General features: G+C 44.4%; 1 protein-coding gene across 1 annotated transcript; it reads left to right on the forward strand.

Annotated features, from left to right (window-relative positions):
- The first annotated feature begins 9596 nt into the window (after positions 1-9596).
- On the forward strand, positions 9597-16872 carry LOC128843183 (potassium voltage-gated channel subfamily C member 1-like). The gene is made up of 3 exons (XM_054039782.1): positions 9597-9682; positions 11923-12474; positions 13901-16872. The coding sequence occupies exons 2-3, from the start codon at positions 11983-11985 to the stop codon at positions 14702-14704; spliced, it is 1296 nt and encodes a 431-aa protein (XP_053895757.1). The 5' UTR covers positions 9597-9682; positions 11923-11982; the 3' UTR covers positions 14705-16872.
- Positions 16873-17131: the final 259 nt, after the last annotated feature.

The following is a 17131-nucleotide window of genomic DNA, read 5'->3' on the forward strand; positions in this document are numbered from 1 at the left end:
GATCACGATCTGCCGCGGCAATTCGTCGGGAGGTCCTTTGCTCCCAGCGGGAGTGAGGGACCGTCCGCTGAATTGCCGCTGAATACCTGGACGTGCCGCCCCTCTCCGGAGCGGCCGCCCCAAGCACCTGCTTGCCAGGCTCGTGCCTGGAGCCGGCCCTGAGCACAGAGTAGAGAGGGTCATTAACATAGAAATTGGAATTAATTCTCAATTTGAATTCAGGGCTGAAACCTGGTGTTAAAAGGCTCAACCCTAAATCAACCAATGTAATGGATATTGCCCGTTTTCATAGATTCCAAGGCCAGAAGAGATGATTGTGATCCTCTGGACTAAATTCCTATATAACACAGGACATAGAAATCCCCAAAATAATTCCTCTTTAAACTAGTGTACCTTTTTTTTTTTTTTTTTTTTTGGTAATTTAAACATCCAATTTTGATTTATAAATTGCCAGTGCTGAAGAATCTATCACAAAATGTTCCCAATGGTTAATTACCCTCACTGTTAAAAATGTACACCACCTTTCCAGTCTGAATCTGTCTAGCTTCAGCTTCCACCCATGGGACCTTGTTATACCTTTAGCTGCTGCATTGGAGAGCCCATTATCAAATATTTGTTCCCATGTAGTAAGTGCTTAATACGTCTGCCTTTTCTGCATTATTATTGACATTGTGTTTGAACATGATGATAGTGTGGCAGACTGATCCTATGGTGGCTCAAGAGAAAGGCCAAGAGGGGGTTGTGCACAGATTGGGATAAAGAGACTGACTTTTTAGCAGAGCAGAGTGAGTGAGGTGGATCAGGTAGGGGCTTGAAGGGGCCAGCAAGACACTAATGTGGTTTGGTGAGGAGTTTGGTAATAAAGGGTTTTCTGGAAGGAGAACAGGGAGCAGAACAAAGAGATTCTGTGTGCATTAGACAGTAGGGGAGAGATTGCCATCAGGGCCCATCTCTTACATACATACGTACATGTCAGGCATGGTTTTTTTTACAGTATTGCTTCTGGAATGGGCCTCACAGCCTCTCGTCATGTATCTGATGGTCCTCATGGAGCTGAAGGAATTTAGCAGCAACACAACCCTACAAGGGAAATAATTTATAGAACTCAGGCCTAGTCTTCACTTACCGGCTGGTCCGGAGGCACGCCATCGATGTTCTGGGATCGATTTATCGCGTCTGGTTAAGACGCGATAAATCGATCCCGGATCGATCCCGGAAGTGCTCACAATCGACGCCGGTACTCCAGCTCGCCGAGAGGAGTACGCGGCATCGACGGGGGGAGACTTCCGGCCGCGTCTGGACCGCGGTAAGTCCGGAGTAAGGTACTTCGAATTCAGCTACGTTATTAACGTAGCTGAATTTGCGTACCTTAGTCCGAAGTCCGGACTAAGTGTAGACCAGCCCTCAGTCAGGTAAAATGGTATGAACTGAAATAGTGTATATGCAGTGAAAATCCTGGCCGGATACGACAAAGGGAGTTACTCCCATCAGTACGGCCACTCTTTCCGATTTGGAATATTAGAAAAATAACAACCTCATTCTTAGAGAGACTGAATGAATTTAGCTTAATCTAAATAAATGGTCCCTGAAAGCTGGAGGAGACAGCTAGTTCTAGTGCTGTCTGCTGCTAGAGAAGCTCCACCCCACAAAGCTCTCCAGCATTGTATCGCACAATAAATATTACAATATTGAAATAAACTTTACTGGTGAAACATGCCGTGAGAGTGGGACGCTGTGCCTCGCAATTACTGGTTTTATAAAAATCCTTTCACTGCTATTTCATACGCTGCGGACATATTATCTAGTGAGGTCCCTAGCAGACTTCATTTATACATCACCCTCTTATGAGGCTCTCAACGTGTTTTATCCCCCTCACTAGATGGGTCATGGCTGCTGCTTGTAGAATCAGAGAAGTTAGAGATGGAAAAGTCTTACAAGAGTTCATCTACTCCATCCCTAGAGTGCTCCACTTATTCCGTGTCTGAGAAGTTGGTTTCAAAATGCACCCATCATTATGGAATTATGCAGAAGAATATTAGTTTAAAAGGTAAATCCCTAGCCCCTATAAGTGTGAAAAAAATCACCCCCATGTGACCCAAATGTAAATGCAGTACAGTCTGCTTGAGTCTGCAGTCAGCCTGAAAGAATAGCTCTGAAAAGTGTAAGTGCCTCTTTTCATCTCAATAAATCGTTAACTCTGGATCCTACTGGTTCCTGCTGATCACTTTAGCAGAGACATCCAGCTGATGATGTGTTTATTATACACTCCCATACAGCTGGATGCTGTGAAGCACAACAATACCCTAGCCAGACTTCAAACCTCTTGCCCTGTAGAAGGAGTTTAAAGAACGGAGACAAATTATTGGAGGCTTATAGAGACTTCTATATGAAGAAAGACTGAAGAGACTGGGATTATTTAATTTGGAGAGGAGTGTGATATTAAAAAACACCTAAATGGATTGTGTACCCCATTGACTTCTGTTGAGTTTCAATGGGAATTAGGTGCCTAATTCACTTATGCACTGTTGGAAGTCCAACCTCAGATGACATGACAGAGGTATGCAAAATATGAACGGTGTGGGGAATTTAAACTCGGCACTATTTCCTCTAATGGGATATTCAGTGACACTTAAAGGAATACATTCAAAACTGTTAAAAAGAAAGTACTTTTGCAAAGCACAGAGCCCTGGGTACAGTGACAGATTTGGACTTTACAGTGAACTTTGTGTCTTGTTATGTATCTCCTTCAGATGGTGAATATCATTTATGGGAGCTCTTTTATACCGAGATGCAGAGTGGCCATCCTGGAAATGTTTATCTCCCTGCTGAGGAAGGTCCATTATGCGATGGAATTGAGCTTGTCAGAGATTCACATGGCCAGAGAGGAATTCAGCAACATGAAGGGATCCATTTCTGTGAGTCTCCTGAGGTAATTACTAATGCCATAGCTCCTTTGCCATCACCTGGCATTGCTCTTTGCCCCTATTGTAACCCAGCTCCTGCATCACCTCTGCCATGTCCACATAGATATCTTCATTCCTGTGGTTACTCTACATCCAGCATTGCACTGCCCCTTCTCTCCAGAGGCAGTTGAGATCCAGGATTTCCTTCCTGGTCCATGCAGCAACATGTGGTTTAGCTGGGGATCTATCTTTGTGCAGATCCATACCGATCTGCTCACAGAGGTGGTCTAGGAGGTGTGCTCGCACAGGAGGGCTACCAGGAAAAGAAGCATTTCCAAAATATGCTGGGGATTTTAAAGAGGGCATGGGGTGGGCTTCTGGTCATAGTGCCCCCTGGGCAGTGAAGTTCAAAACTGTGACTAGAACGGTCACTCTTGAGGGAAGTAGGGCATAGTGAGACTGTTGCTGATGGACTGTTTTTTCCAAAATAGGTAACAGTGTCCATGCTGGTATTTTGCCAGCAGAAGTATGTTGGCTATGGACTTGTGTAATTTGGGGTTTCACCAACAGAATCAATTTTAGGTGAGGATGGAAGCAAACCTGTAGTGACAAAAGGAAACTTCAGCTAACAAAACTTTGTCGTGCAGACCAGGCATAAGAGATCAAGTGGATGGAGAATATATTTCTGTTTTGCTGAACACATAGAGGTGTCCTTATCACTGTATTTCATCCATGTGCTTTAGTCCAACTAGGCTCATTTATGTGTAATTTTTATCTTGAGCACAATTTTGTACATAATAATAGAATACTTCCAAGTGTCTGTGGTCTAGTGAGTCATGCCTGGAGTTAGAGACCAGGAAGTCCTGAATTCTAATCGCAGCTCTGATGCTGGCTTATCAGTTCACCTCTCCTTGTTTTGGTTTCTTTTCCCATTTTAAAAAGTGGTGAAGTTTTAAATATATAAGAGGAACCCATATGGCCTCCAAAAGCTACTTCCTCAAGTTTGAGAGAGAGAAAATGATGGAGACTGAATGATTCTTGACACCTTGCAGTTATTCATGTTAATTGGATTTTAATCAATGGTTAACAGTTTGATGTCCTCGGATCCCATTTCTCTCTCATTGTGGAAACTATGCCTGTTTCAGCTTGTCTTGCAGACAGCAGTGGAAATTCACCCTCTTCCAGAGCATCAGCTTTCTGCAGTGAATTCAGCTGTGGCAAATGCTCCACAGCATCATCTGGAACTATGATTTGCAGTGTATCTGGAAGTGCCTTGTAAGTGATTCTTGTCCTCTTAGTATTGAACAGGGATTGAGGGTTGGTAGCATGAAGTGTACTATAGCTCAAACGAACTTTCAGGCTTTAGGGTGAAGGTAATATGGTGTAATCCCCTTTCTCCTTCAAAGGACCTTTCTAATTCCATATACCAAGAGCCATAGGGATTGTTCCATATGGCCTTATCAAGAACACTCACAACCTAAGAACTGAGCTGGCTAAACTTCTAGATGGACTATTATGAGGCAGTATGGAGTGCACAATGTATTCAAACGAGGAAATAGCTTTACTGTTTCCATCTTTCAGTTACTTTTCAAGTCATCTTAATACCCACCTTTGAAGAACAGTTGGTTTGCTGTTGCCTGGCAGATGATATATGCACTATGCATGTGTAACAGGATGGTCTGCCCCTTTAAGGGCCTGGGGCCACCAGCCAGCCCTGTTTGAGTATCAGACCCAGCTAGTAAGGGGTTCGGTGATCAGGGGCGGCCCTATGTATTTTGCCACCCCAAGCACGGCAGTCAGGCAGCTTTCGGCGGCATGCCTGCGGGAGGTCTACTGGTAACGCGGATTCGGCGGCATGCCTGCGGGAAGTCCGCTGGTCCCGCGCCTTCGGCATACCCGCCATCAAATTGCCACTGAAACCGTGAGACCGGTGGACCTCCCGCGGGCACGCCGCCGAAGGCTCCCTGACTGCCACCCTCACAGCGACTGGCAGGCTGCCGCCTGCGGCTTGCAACCCCAGGCACGTGCTTGGTGTGCTGGTGCCTGGAGCCACCCCTGCCAAGTGATCCCTATAAAGGGCTGAGAGAGTTCACCTGGAGGGAGATGGGTTTCTGCAGTAGGTCCTGAAGCAGGAACTAGACTAGAAGAGTGTGTTCTCCTTTCAGCCCTGAAAGCGGCGAGGGGAAACAAATGATGTTTTGCCTATGTTTTATGTTTCAAGACTAAAACTGCCCTGAGGGAAGATCCTGAAAGAGATCTGGGCATAGGGCTGAGTTTTTCCTGGGCCTCCAGTGTCCCTACGACTTATATTCAGGAAGAATAAATCCCCATATTCAGGAGAGGGGATGTGGCTTGAGCTGTAACTCTGGAATGTGTGCCACACAAAAGGTGTCACTTTTGGAAATGAAGATTTCAGTTGTTGTGTGTTTTGTAGATGTTTCATATCCTAACACCAATAAACCTAGTCCTACCTGCCGTCCTAACAATTACATCACTCTCTGGCAGCAATGACTGAGGCCATCTCCTTCTTTTTCTTCTTCTAGCTACAAAGTAGAGTTAGGTCGCTGTGTTCTAAAGCACTTAGAATTTCTCAACTGTTCATGTTTTATTCTTTTAAATGAATTAAGCACTGGTGAAAAGTGCCTGTTCGAAAGCCCCAGAGACTCCAGTCTCTCTCTTTATCCTCAGAAGAGGAACAGTATAAGCATCAGTTGTGCAAGCTCCCTCTAGCAATGTGCCTCTTCCTTGGTGTGGAGGGACTGCTTCTAGGGGTGAGTAGGGAGTTCAGTCTCTGGCTGTTTTGCTCTTCAGCTTCTCTACTGAGAACAAGGAAATCAGTTGTTACTAGGGTGACCAGACAGCAAATGTGAAAAATTGGGACGGGGTGTGGGAGGTAATAGGAGCCTATATAAGAAAAAGACCCAAAAATCGGGACTGTCCCTATAAAATCAGGACATCTGGTCACCCTAGTTGTTGCCAGTTGTGATTTTTGTTTCTATGATGCGGACACCTGTTGCTTAGGAACTGGATGGATACCCCTAACTCATTTCAAACAGGCAAATTACTTTCAGGGTCACATTCTTTCCTGTGCTCAAGGTTGGAGGTGGTGTCAGGGGCCAGTGATGGCTCCCTCATCTCAAGCAGTCCTGGTGTACATTAGAGCAGCCTAAGAGAGAAGTTCTAACTTAGGCCAGCAGCTTATGGAACATCAAAAGTGGCCAGACTGGTAGGAGAGAATATGTCCCTCAGTTACTACTGACTTGAGATGGAGTTGAACTGGTGAACTGCTTTGTATCCTCAGTGGCTCTGTTTCCTGCCAGCTTTTCAGGACCCCGGCATATCTTATACTTGTTTAGTATTCTTAGGCACCATTTGTATTTAATAAATTGCTAATCATCTCCACCAGCCCAGCAACTCATAAATCTTCTTTCTTTCAAGAATCTTTTTGGGAGTTTATTCTATCTTTTTCAGACTCTAAATTCTTTGGTCAAGATTCTTTTCCCCATTTATACTTGTGGAAATGAAGAGTAACTCCAGTAAGTAAATTAAGCCACACCAGATTTAGGCTGGTGTGACTGAGAGCATAGTTTGGCCTTTCCTATATATCTGAGTATGAACAGATGGGAAAAACATCCCAAAACATTTGTTATACACAAAAGCTGTTTTTATTAAATCAGAGAGGAAATACAGAGAAATGCTATAAAGAATCTGGTATTGGAAAACAGGAAACAATAGCTCAGATGTTGTTAGCACCTGGATCTAGTCACTGCCACTATCTTCATTTCAACTACTAGTGGATCTGAATCTGTTTTGTTATAATACAGTCTTTGAAAACACAGCAAAGTTTATTACAGTAATAACTTTCCTAAAAGCTGCCAGGCCCTGGGCCTGAATAAATCTAGGTCAAAATGAAACAAGAGATTCATTACCCAAAGAAAAGTGAAATGGGGGAAGAGATTTGAAGGTCACTGCCAAGCTCCTGCGGTGCTTCATGCCGGGAAAGTAAATTCTTGGAAAATACCAGACAGAGAGAAAACTTGGAAAAGGGCCCTGTTCTCTGGAACTGGATTTGCACTTTCCATCTGTGTTTAACAATGATCAGAAAACACAGGCTCTTGTTGTATTGCTATCAAAGGGCCTTATTCAGAGCCCAGTAACAGCTTGTATCATTTTGTTTCCTATTATGTCAATGGCTATTCGTATCTGGAACATACCTCTGGGCTTCGGTAACCAAAATGAGTGCAAAAGTTTTAATGTGCTCCTGTGAAAGTGTACTGTAGGAGGTGCTGTAACGCCTGTGAACTTAAATTTTTCCATTAAATATGAAACTAAGTGGGACCTTAGCATAGACGGGAAAAATGGAGCAGCTAACACCAGACCATAACACCGCGCAGGAACTGGAGAAAGACCTGAGGGCTGTAGACCAGGTAACACTGTTCTGCCTGGGTCCCGGAATTGCTATCGGCGGGCCTGCCAAGAGCTTTAAGTTAAAACAACCGCTAGCTGCCCTAAAGGGGTCATTCTGGCAGCCAGGGACCAGCAATAATTTGCTATACCCCCTTCCACCAGCTATGTCCCTGTGCTGGATGCTTAGAAGCGCGTGGCACAGGGCTGCCTGTAATGGCACCCTGGGAATCTTCAGCTGCCTGGCTAGTGCGGCAGTACAGCCCCTTTCGCTGCAGCAGTGGCGCATATCAGGGGACCAAAACTAGCCCAGTTAATCAGCCTGGAAAGTCCAAATACAAATACCTCTTTTCAGAAAGAAGAAAAAGGGATTGCAGAGCCCTAGGGAGCATAACTAGGTGTAGTGAGTTCAAATGACGCAAACCAATCTTAGGTGGAATATCCGGTAGATCTTTCTCTGATGAGGTCTGAATCTGCCTCTTTGCTTGTGTAATTTAAAACTAGACCGGAGCCTTAGGGTATGTCTACACTGTAATAAAACACCTGCGACTGGCCTGTGTCAGCTGACTCGGGCTTGCAGGGCTCAAGCTGGAGGGCTATAAAATTGCAGTCTAGACATTCGGGCGTGGCTGGAGCTCATGTTCTGGGACCCCATGAGGAATCTACACTGCAATTTTATAGCCCCCCAACCTGAGATCCATGAGCCCAAGTCAGCTGTCACAGGACATCTGTGGGTGTTTTATTGCAGTGTAGACATAGGAAATAGCCTAAGGCTGGGGTGAGAAAGGTGACGTGAAAAGTCCTTTTTGTCTCTAATTCCTTTGAATAATATGAGAGAGAAAATCTGGAAAATGACTTTGAGGAGTAATTAAAAGACCACCTGTCAGAGTTCCCTCCCCACTCTGAACTCTGGGGTACAGTTGTGGGGACCCACATGAAAGACCCCCTAAGCTTATTATATAGCAGTTTAGGTTAAAACTTCCCCAAGGCACAAATCCTTTCCTTGTCCTTGGACAGTATTGCTGCCACCACCAAGTGATTTAGACAAAGATTCAGGAAAAGGACCACTTGGAGTGCCTATTTCCCCAAAATATCCCCCCAAGCTCCTTCACTCCCTTTCCTAGGGAGGCTTGAGAATAATATACCAACCAATTGCCTTTAATAACAGTACAGACCAGACCCTTTATTTTTAGGACACTAAAATCAATCAGGTTCTTAAAAGAAGAACTTTATTATACAGAAAAAAGTAAAAGAAGTACCTCTGTAAAATCAGATGGAAGATAATTTTACAGGGTGATAAAAAGATTTAAAACACAGTGGATTCCCCTCTAGGCTCAACTTCAAAGTTACAAAAACAGGAATAAACCTCTGTCTTAGCATAGGGAAATTCACAAGCTAAAACAAAAGATAATCTAATGCATTTACTTACAATTTCTGTAATTTTAGATGTATCATTTCAAGGTATCTTTTCAAGAGATGGGTTACCTGCTTGGTCTCTCTCTCTCTCTCTCTCTCTCTCCAGAGGGAACAAAGAGAGCACAAACAAAACCTCCCCCCCCCCCCCGCCATTTGAAAGTATCTTCTTTTCCCATTGGTCCTTCTGGTCAGGTGCCAACTAGGTTAATTGAACTGATTAACCCCTTACAGGTAAAATGATTCTGTACCTCGGTCTGTACCTCTTGCCAGGCGGGATTTTATGTTATTGCTTACATAAAGGTTGTTACCGTTCCCTTTATATTTATATCTCAAACACTCTGTCTTAAATAGTGAATTTTCTTTTAACAGTCTCAGCAGTTACATACCTAAAATCTTCCTAATATGATCATGGACCAAAACAAGTTAAAAATTTGCAGGTGCAAAAGTTTATTCCCTCTGCAGCTAGAAATGAATGGAAAGCCCTTTAAATGAAAGGAGGGTGACAGCTCTTTTTTTAATTTAACTTGAGTAAGGAACAGTCAGGAAAGGAACAAATTTTCCCTGCATTTCTGTTGCTCAACATTCTAATTTTATATTGGGCCCAGGAAGTCTGAGCATTACATATTTTCAAAATACCACTGTTCTTTGAGGCTGTAAGAAGCACAGCGAGTGGCAGAGGGAAGAATAATGTGGCCAGGAGAACATCTGGCTTGGCAGTTGTTGACATATTTGAGTATTATTCCTTAGAGGATGAAAAGCGATTGCTGATAGGACAGACTTGAAGGGGATTGAGGGGGGTTCAACATCTTTTCTGTTCGATTGGTTGGTGTTGTTTTCTAGCATCCATGAGCCTAAGCTTGGAGCCCAGCCACTGAACATCCTGTTTTCACTAAACTTGTCTCTTTCTCTAGGCTTCTTCTCCTCTCCTCTGGTCACAAAGCTACTGCAATAACTCCAAGGTAAGGATCTGAAATGTAGCTTTTTAGTTGATTTCTCACTTGGGATTTGTACTGTTGAGCGAGAGGCATCGAGCATCCTAAGCAGATGAATAAGAATGTAGCAAAGGCATTTAAAAATCAGCTTTTTACACAGTTACTTGCTTGTAAAAGGAAGGAGAATGCTCTCACAAAGTTCCAGTAACAGGTTTTCTGAACTCTGAGAAGGTTAGTCTAACTTGCTGTGTCACTCATATCCTTGCTTCAGTATTTGAGTTTATGTGCTGCAAGCACGAAGCAGAGTGTGTATCTATGTACTGTGTGGGCCCAATCCTGCTCCCATTGAAATCAATGGGAGTTTTGCCATTGACTTCATTGGAAGCTGGATCAGGCCCTTGGTGTGCACACATGTGTTGAGGGCAGTTACTGTGGCAGCCAAACAGGAATTAATTTATGCTTCTAGTGAATTTGTGAGCCAGCCCCAGCCTTCTCTTACCAAGCCTTCTGGTGAAAGGGAACTATATGGGGAGCCTAGTAACATACTGTGATAGTGTCCAAGCCCTTCACTTCTGGACTGTGGGTTCAAATCTTGATTACCAGCAGGTCACAAGTGGAAAGGAGCTGAGCTCCCATTCCTTGGTACCACACAAGGGAGCTGGTGCTTCTTTGCCCAAGTGCTTTCCACAAAGACAGAAGAAGGTGATAACTGGAGGGTATAAAGTACAGACAGGAATGAATGGGTGGGGTGCACGAATATGAGTGGGAAGAAAAGAGAGGGCGGGTCTAGAACAGCTCGCAGTGATACAGGTCAGAACTGAGATGTCTAATAATATAATAATAATAATATAATCTATGGAGCTAGACCTATCCCATAGAGCTGGAAGGGACCCCGAAAGGTCATCGAGTCCAGCCCCCTGCCTTCACTAGCAGGACCAATTTTGCCCCAGATCCCTAAGTGGCCCCCTTAAGGACTGAACTCACAACCCTGGGTTTGTTTAGCCGGCCAATGCTCAAACCACAGAGCTATCCCTCCCCCTATCCCAGGACTGCCCTAGAAGGGGATGCAGTATGTCAGAAATGACAGAGGTGTCTGTGTGCGTGATATCCAGGAGTCCTTTCCGAAATGCCCCAGTTCTCTGTCATCATCACATGTTCTATAGTGCAAAAGACTGAGGTTGACTCATGAAATTTCTCTTGTAATGACATTAATACAGAACTGAGAAACAGCGTCCACACATTTGGGCTCAACATACTTTAAGCTTTGGAGAATGGAGCTGATACTGGGTTATCAGTAACTGTACCTGAATCACGCTGCTCAGTGACAGAGTCCTGGGCTGCAGGGTCTGGGATTGCTATGGAGGCATCACATTCAGCCCTTGGAGAAGGGAGTGCCTCATGTTGCTCATGAACCTCTCCCAGCTGACCCAGGGGTCGTGTTGATAGACTCCCGGGGGAAGCAGCATCCTACAGCTGGGCAGATAGTTCCACCCAACATGAGTCCAGAGGGGAGGAATAAAGAGGCAAAGTGGAACCTCAGAGAACATTTACCTCCCCCTCCCAGAAAACATGGTCCAGTTGACAGCCATGCAGTCATATCATCTCACTTGTGACTCTCCAAATCATCAAGGTAATGTGGAGAGAGGAGAAAATCTCCCACATCCAGAAGGATAGGTGAAGTCTAAAAGACCACCTAAAGCTCTGGGATGAAGACTGTGGTCAAAAGCTCTGCTCCTCTGGCACATAGGAAGTTAATACATGGGTATTTCCCGTCCTTATGTGAGGCAGAGTTTTCTGAATTCCCTCAGGAACTAAGGACCATCACAAACTTCACCACTTTGTGCTCCAAATGCAAGGTATTTTTCTTTGACCTTGCCTTCTCTAACATAAATACATGGCAATATGTATATTAAAAATATTATATTATGTTAAAAAACCTCTACCAAAAACAAGACACTCCACAATATACCCTTCTCCCCTAGGGAGAAGATGAGAGAACAAACAACATGTGACAGACAGTCATGTTTCTTAATGCACTATTGGAAGGCGTTCAGATGAGTGATGCGCGCAGTACAAGAGCCTATATTTAATAGAATAGGTCAATGGTGAGAGGAGTCGGGCACTTTCTCTAGGAAATTCCAGTGCTCAGGGAAGTTACAAAATGAGCTTTAATAGAGTGGTGTGACATGCCATGGAAAACTGCCCTGCTTCAGATTTGCAGCCTTGAGGGTTTTAATTTGCATTTTTACCCTTTCTCCCTCTTGTAGGCTTGCTAGAGATTAACAGAAGCCAATCAGAACGTGAACCCACCACTTGACACCTGAAGGATGGATGGCTCAAAAGAGAAGATCATCCTGAATGTTGGAGGAATCAGACATGAGACATACTGCAGCACCCTCCGGACCTTCCCAGGGACCAAGCTCTGCAGCCTCACAGAGCCCAATGCCAGCACACTGTATGATTATAACCCTACCACCAAAGAATTCTTCTTTGACAGGAGTGCTCAGCTCTTTGGCTATGTGTTGAGCTATTACAGGACCAAACACCTCCATTGTCCTGTAGACACCTGCAGACCAGTCTTAGAGGAAGAGCTGGCTTTCTGGGAGATAAGTGATGCACAGCTGGCCCCCTGCTGTTGGCTGAAGCTGACCAACAAAGACAGCCAGCCGGAGGAATTTAATGTTTGGGATGAGAACGAACATGCTGATGACCAGTGCCTCATAGTCCAGGTGGAAAGAAGGGATTTCAGCTGGAGGGCCAGGTGGCAGCCAAAGATCTGGTCTATCTTTGAAAAGCCCTTTTCCTCTTTAAGTGCCAAGGTAATGCTCCCAGTGGGGAACCAGATAGATTCGTCAGCGTGAGCCTGAATCTGTGGGGGTGGAAAAAGCTTAGGAACTTGCAGCTCTAGAGCACGGGTTCAGAGTCCTGCTTACAGCTATGGTACTTGAACAATTAAATAAAACATCCCAGAATAACAACTTGATTCACCAATATTTTTAGTGTGCCGTTCAGCTTGTCTGATTCAGGTAGGTGATGCTGCTATTAGTTACACAGAAGTATTTGCCTTGGTATTCCAGGGCAATTTGTGAATCCTAGAGGTTTCATGAGTTTTAGCACTAATGATTATTCCTCTGAAAATTCATACTAGAAATGAGCTATTTACTATGAGTTATTTTTATATTATAAGATTTTACTAATCTCACTTGGGAGCCGAAACCAGACCATGTGATTTAGGTGACCCCTGTCCTCATTCAACATGACTAATAAACAATTGAAGTGATCATTTCATAAACAAGCTATAGCAGTGGTGGGCAACCTGCGGCCCATCAGGGTATGCTGATTGCGGGCAGTGAGACATGTTGCTGACATTGACTGTCCACAGGCACAGCCCCCCTCAGCTCCCAGTAGCTACGGTTCGCCGTTCCTGGCCAATGGGAGCTGTGGGAAGAGGTGAGCCATGCTGCTGCTGCTTCCCGCAGCTCCCATTGGCCAGGAACGGCGAACCGTGGCCACTGGGAGCTGCCAGGGGCTGTGCCTGAGGACAGTCAACATCAGCCATATGTCTCGCAGCCCACAATGAGCTTAGCCTGATGGGCCATATACGACCCACGGGCCACAGGTTGCCCACCACTGACCCATAGGCTCTAAATTATTCCTCCAAAGCATTCGGCAAATATTTTTGTAAATAAGGATCAGTTCATGTCTCCCTGCTAGTGCTGGGCCGTGGCTACGGCGCTTTGCTGTGCCCCACTGCTCTGCATGCTAGGGCTGCGCATTTCCTACTGCGCTGTGTACAGTTAAAAGTGCATTTCATTAATTCCGCTCCTCTCAGAACAGGCACTTGGGGCAGCAACTGCAGGTTTGGAGAAGGCAGAGGACATTTTCCAGTCTGTCTAGAACAGCTGAGTCGCTTGAGCCAGCACTTCGTGCTAGGGCAATCTCAGTGAATCTGTGCATGTTGCTCTAGCTGTCAGATGTCTCCCCTTCCCTACAAGTCCAGATGCTAATAGTTCACATTATTTTCCTTGACCCAGATCCCCCTCTTGGCCTTGGACAGGTAAGGATGGAAAAGAAAAAGAAACCTTCAATGTGTGAATCTATTCCTAGATAGAAATTGGGTAAAAGTTAGTCTAGGAAAAGGTAATGTTTGATGCTGAGAATCCTGGATGTGAAGTGAGGCTTTGAAGTTTTGGGATACCCTCACACTGACCTGATCCTACGTCTGACCTTTCTGTCCCTCTGCAGTGCCTGGCTATTATTTCTCTGCTGTTTATCATTGGAATCGTCATCATATTCTGTGAGGAGACTAAGGCCCAGTACGAGTACTCTGCTGCTAACTTGACCGTTTTTGGCCATTCCGAAGTAATGCACAGCATCCATGAGCCTTATTATCACCAGGCCCCTTACCTGCTCCACCTGGAGCTGTTCTGTGTCCTCTGGTTCACTTTTGAGTTTTCCATGCGATTTTTCTTCTGTCCAGACAAAAAGAAATTCCTCAGGAATCCTCTGAATGTGGCTGATTTCCTCTCCCTCTTCCCAGTTTACATTGAACTCTTCAGCGCCGAGCAGATTCAGAAAATGCCTAGCCTAGCGCTTTGGCTGGGGTTTGTCCGCGTAGTCTACCTCCTCAAACTCCTGAAGATATTCAAGATAATAGAGACCCCTCTGATCCTGAGAGTCCTGTCCTACACGCTCAAGTCCATCATCCAAGAGATCTGCTTCCTGCTGATCATCCTGGCCTTTGAAACCCTCTTCTTTGGTTCTCTCTTTTTCTATAGCGAGTTGCTGGGTATTCATTCTTCTTACCGGGCAGATTTGCACTTCACAGACATTAACATTTGCTTCTGGTGGGCTCTGATCACACTAACCACTGTGGGCTATGGCGACATCATCCCTCTCACCATCTTTGGCCAGGTGATGGCAGCCTTTGCTGCAATATTTGGCATGTTAACTATTATCATTCCAATCCCCATTTTCCTGGTCAAGTTTAAGGGCTATTATGCCACTGCCATAACCAAACAGAAGCTGAAAATGAGCAAAAAGCAATAATGTGATTGAGTTCAGACCATTGCTGCCTTGGGGCACTTCAGAATTAATTCCAGTGTGGTTTGTTTCCACCACTTTGTGGGAAGAGCAACTCCTAGGAAAAGTCCTTGCCACATTCATTAAGACTGCCTCCTTGCTCCGTTGGTATATATCAAATCAATGTCAGGTACCCAGATCTGAGTTATAGCTTTCTATTTTAGTGGCTAATGCTCTTTATGGCCTATCCCTATATCAAACAGCACTACACTGACACTCAGCGTGACCCAACTAGCACTGAAATCTCACCTAGCCCTGTCAGAACAAGATGAGAAAATTCACTTTGGACAGTTTCATCAACACACAAGATGTTTTTTTTTTTTTTTTCCCCACCAGCAGGAAAAAACAATGCTGTTCACTGTGCAAAGCTATGATAAGTGATTCCCAGAGAAGGCAGGGATGAAGGGCTGCACTGAAGTATAAACCAAGAATCTGCAACGTGCTGAATGCTCTCAACCCCAGTGATGCCGGGTCAAAGTGGGGCCTAATTAGGGTGACCAGACAGCAAATGTGAAAAATCGGGACAGAGGGTGGGGAGTAATAGGAGCCTATATAAGAAAAAGACCCCAAAATCGGGACATCTGGTCACCCTAGGCCTAACAGAAAAATGTATGAGGTGCACAGCCTGGCAACAGCCTTCTGCTCACTCTCTGGGCCTGATAATCAGCTGGTGTAAATCAGTGCAGCTCCACTGAGTTCAAAGAAGCTGTGCTGATTTACCCCGTCGGAGGCTATGGGTCTGTGTGCCTCACAGGGACAATCACACCTCCATTTTCATAGATGCCCTCTTTATGGAGAGAAACGTGTAGCTAAAATCTAAGGGTCAGATCTCGTCCCTAGCATCTGCTCCCAGAGGGGGATCTTCCACATGTGAGATCTCACCGTGCATGGAATGGGGAGAGTCAGCTATCTCAATGGCACTGGACCCCACCAAGAGGCTTTTACTGAATCCTGGTGTTGGGAAGGGGGTGAAGACTGCGTGGACAGTGAGGCAGCCTGCATTAAGCTGTGGCAGGCTGGGAAGAGAAGAGACATATAGGGATGCACAGTATCTTCCCATCAGCCCTGTTACCGGTGTTGGGGAACCTTCCACCTTTAAGAAGGGACCTCGAACAGCATCAACTAGAGGAAGTCCTTATAGTACTTTTTCACTGGAGTCCATTGGCACAGGATCTGTGTGTGGAAACGCAGATGGCAGGGAATCCATAAAATTGGATGCTGACACACAGCTCCTTCTAGGCAGGGTCAAACTCCCCCATGGAACAACACCTTCCCCCATGAGTTTGACTGGGCGGGGAGCAATCTGGCCCTAAGAAATTCTGCCCTGTCTTCTCATATTTTATTAAAGAAGCAAAGGATGTAGTATATTTTGTCTGATTTTCCTGCACATACAGGCCAGTATGAACTAGTGAACAGATCTAAAATCTGCAGTTCTTATAGTCAATATTTTTAGTGATTTTTTTTCCCTTGAAAAATTCACTTGGCCTGATGCTGAGCCTCACACACCCCACTGCCAATCTGGAGTAAATGCTCTGAAGTGAGGGAGTTACATTAGTGGGGTAGGAAAAAAAACAGTGGGAGATCAGAATCAGGCCCAATAAGTTGGTGATGCATTCAGTGTGCGATAAGGGAGCCCTCCAATGGCAATTCCCTTGGACTGCAGCCAGAGGCTGCATATCCTCGTGGAAAGATTTCACGATTTAACTAAATTTAAGATTGAACTAAACAGCACTTTTCTTTCAAGAAACAAAACATAAACAAAACAGTATTAAATATAATGTTCATTACATTTTATTTGCCTATAGATATTGTTATAAACTAGAAAGATTAAAATTATAATTTTGTAATCTTTATATCCCATCTATTCCTAATTTTTTTCCTTTTAATATCCAATACTGTATCCTTCTGTTGAGAAAGAAACAATATCAGATGCTGTGGCTATTTCAACAAAGATGGGCAAAATTATGTTGCTTAGTGGAAGAAAAATATGTCTTTTATACTATTACATCTATGAATTTAAATCCTATTAAGACTGTACCTTTATTAAAATTTCTATTAATGTATGTCCGTCGGTGTGATTATGTTGCAACGGGCATGAGTTTAAAGGCTGCTTTACTTTTATTAAAACTTTTATTTGCTTGTTTTGCATTAATGCAATTAAAAAGGAATTAATTCTCTCTAAAGAAAAAAAGATTTGCTTCAAAAAAATTTGCATATTAAAAAAACACCAAGTGAGAAACAGTAGCCCAGGCACACAAAATTTAAGATCAGATTCTCCCCTGAATCCCAATTCTGCTTGGTGGCAGGGAGAGAAAAGCCATCAGGGCAATATTATAGCAATCTGAACCTCTGTATGTGGCTGGTGTTAGTTAGAATAGCCTTGGTATAACAGGG

This window comes from Malaclemys terrapin, chromosome 9, assembly GCF_027887155.1.
Source record: "Malaclemys terrapin pileata isolate rMalTer1 chromosome 9, rMalTer1.hap1, whole genome shotgun sequence".
In the NCBI taxonomy this organism is placed as follows: Eukaryota; Metazoa; Chordata; order Testudines; family Emydidae; genus Malaclemys; species Malaclemys terrapin.

Bases quoted from the DNA above. Each gene is read 5' to 3' on its own strand.
- LOC128843183 (XM_054039782.1), top strand. From the start codon at position 11,983: ATGGATGGCTCAAAAGAGAAGATCATCCTGAATGTTGGAGGAATCAGA. The intron at 12,475-13,900 runs GTAATGCTCCCA...GTCCCTCTGCAG, and splicing joins TTTCCTCTTTAAGTGCCAAG to TGCCTGGCTATTATTTCTCT.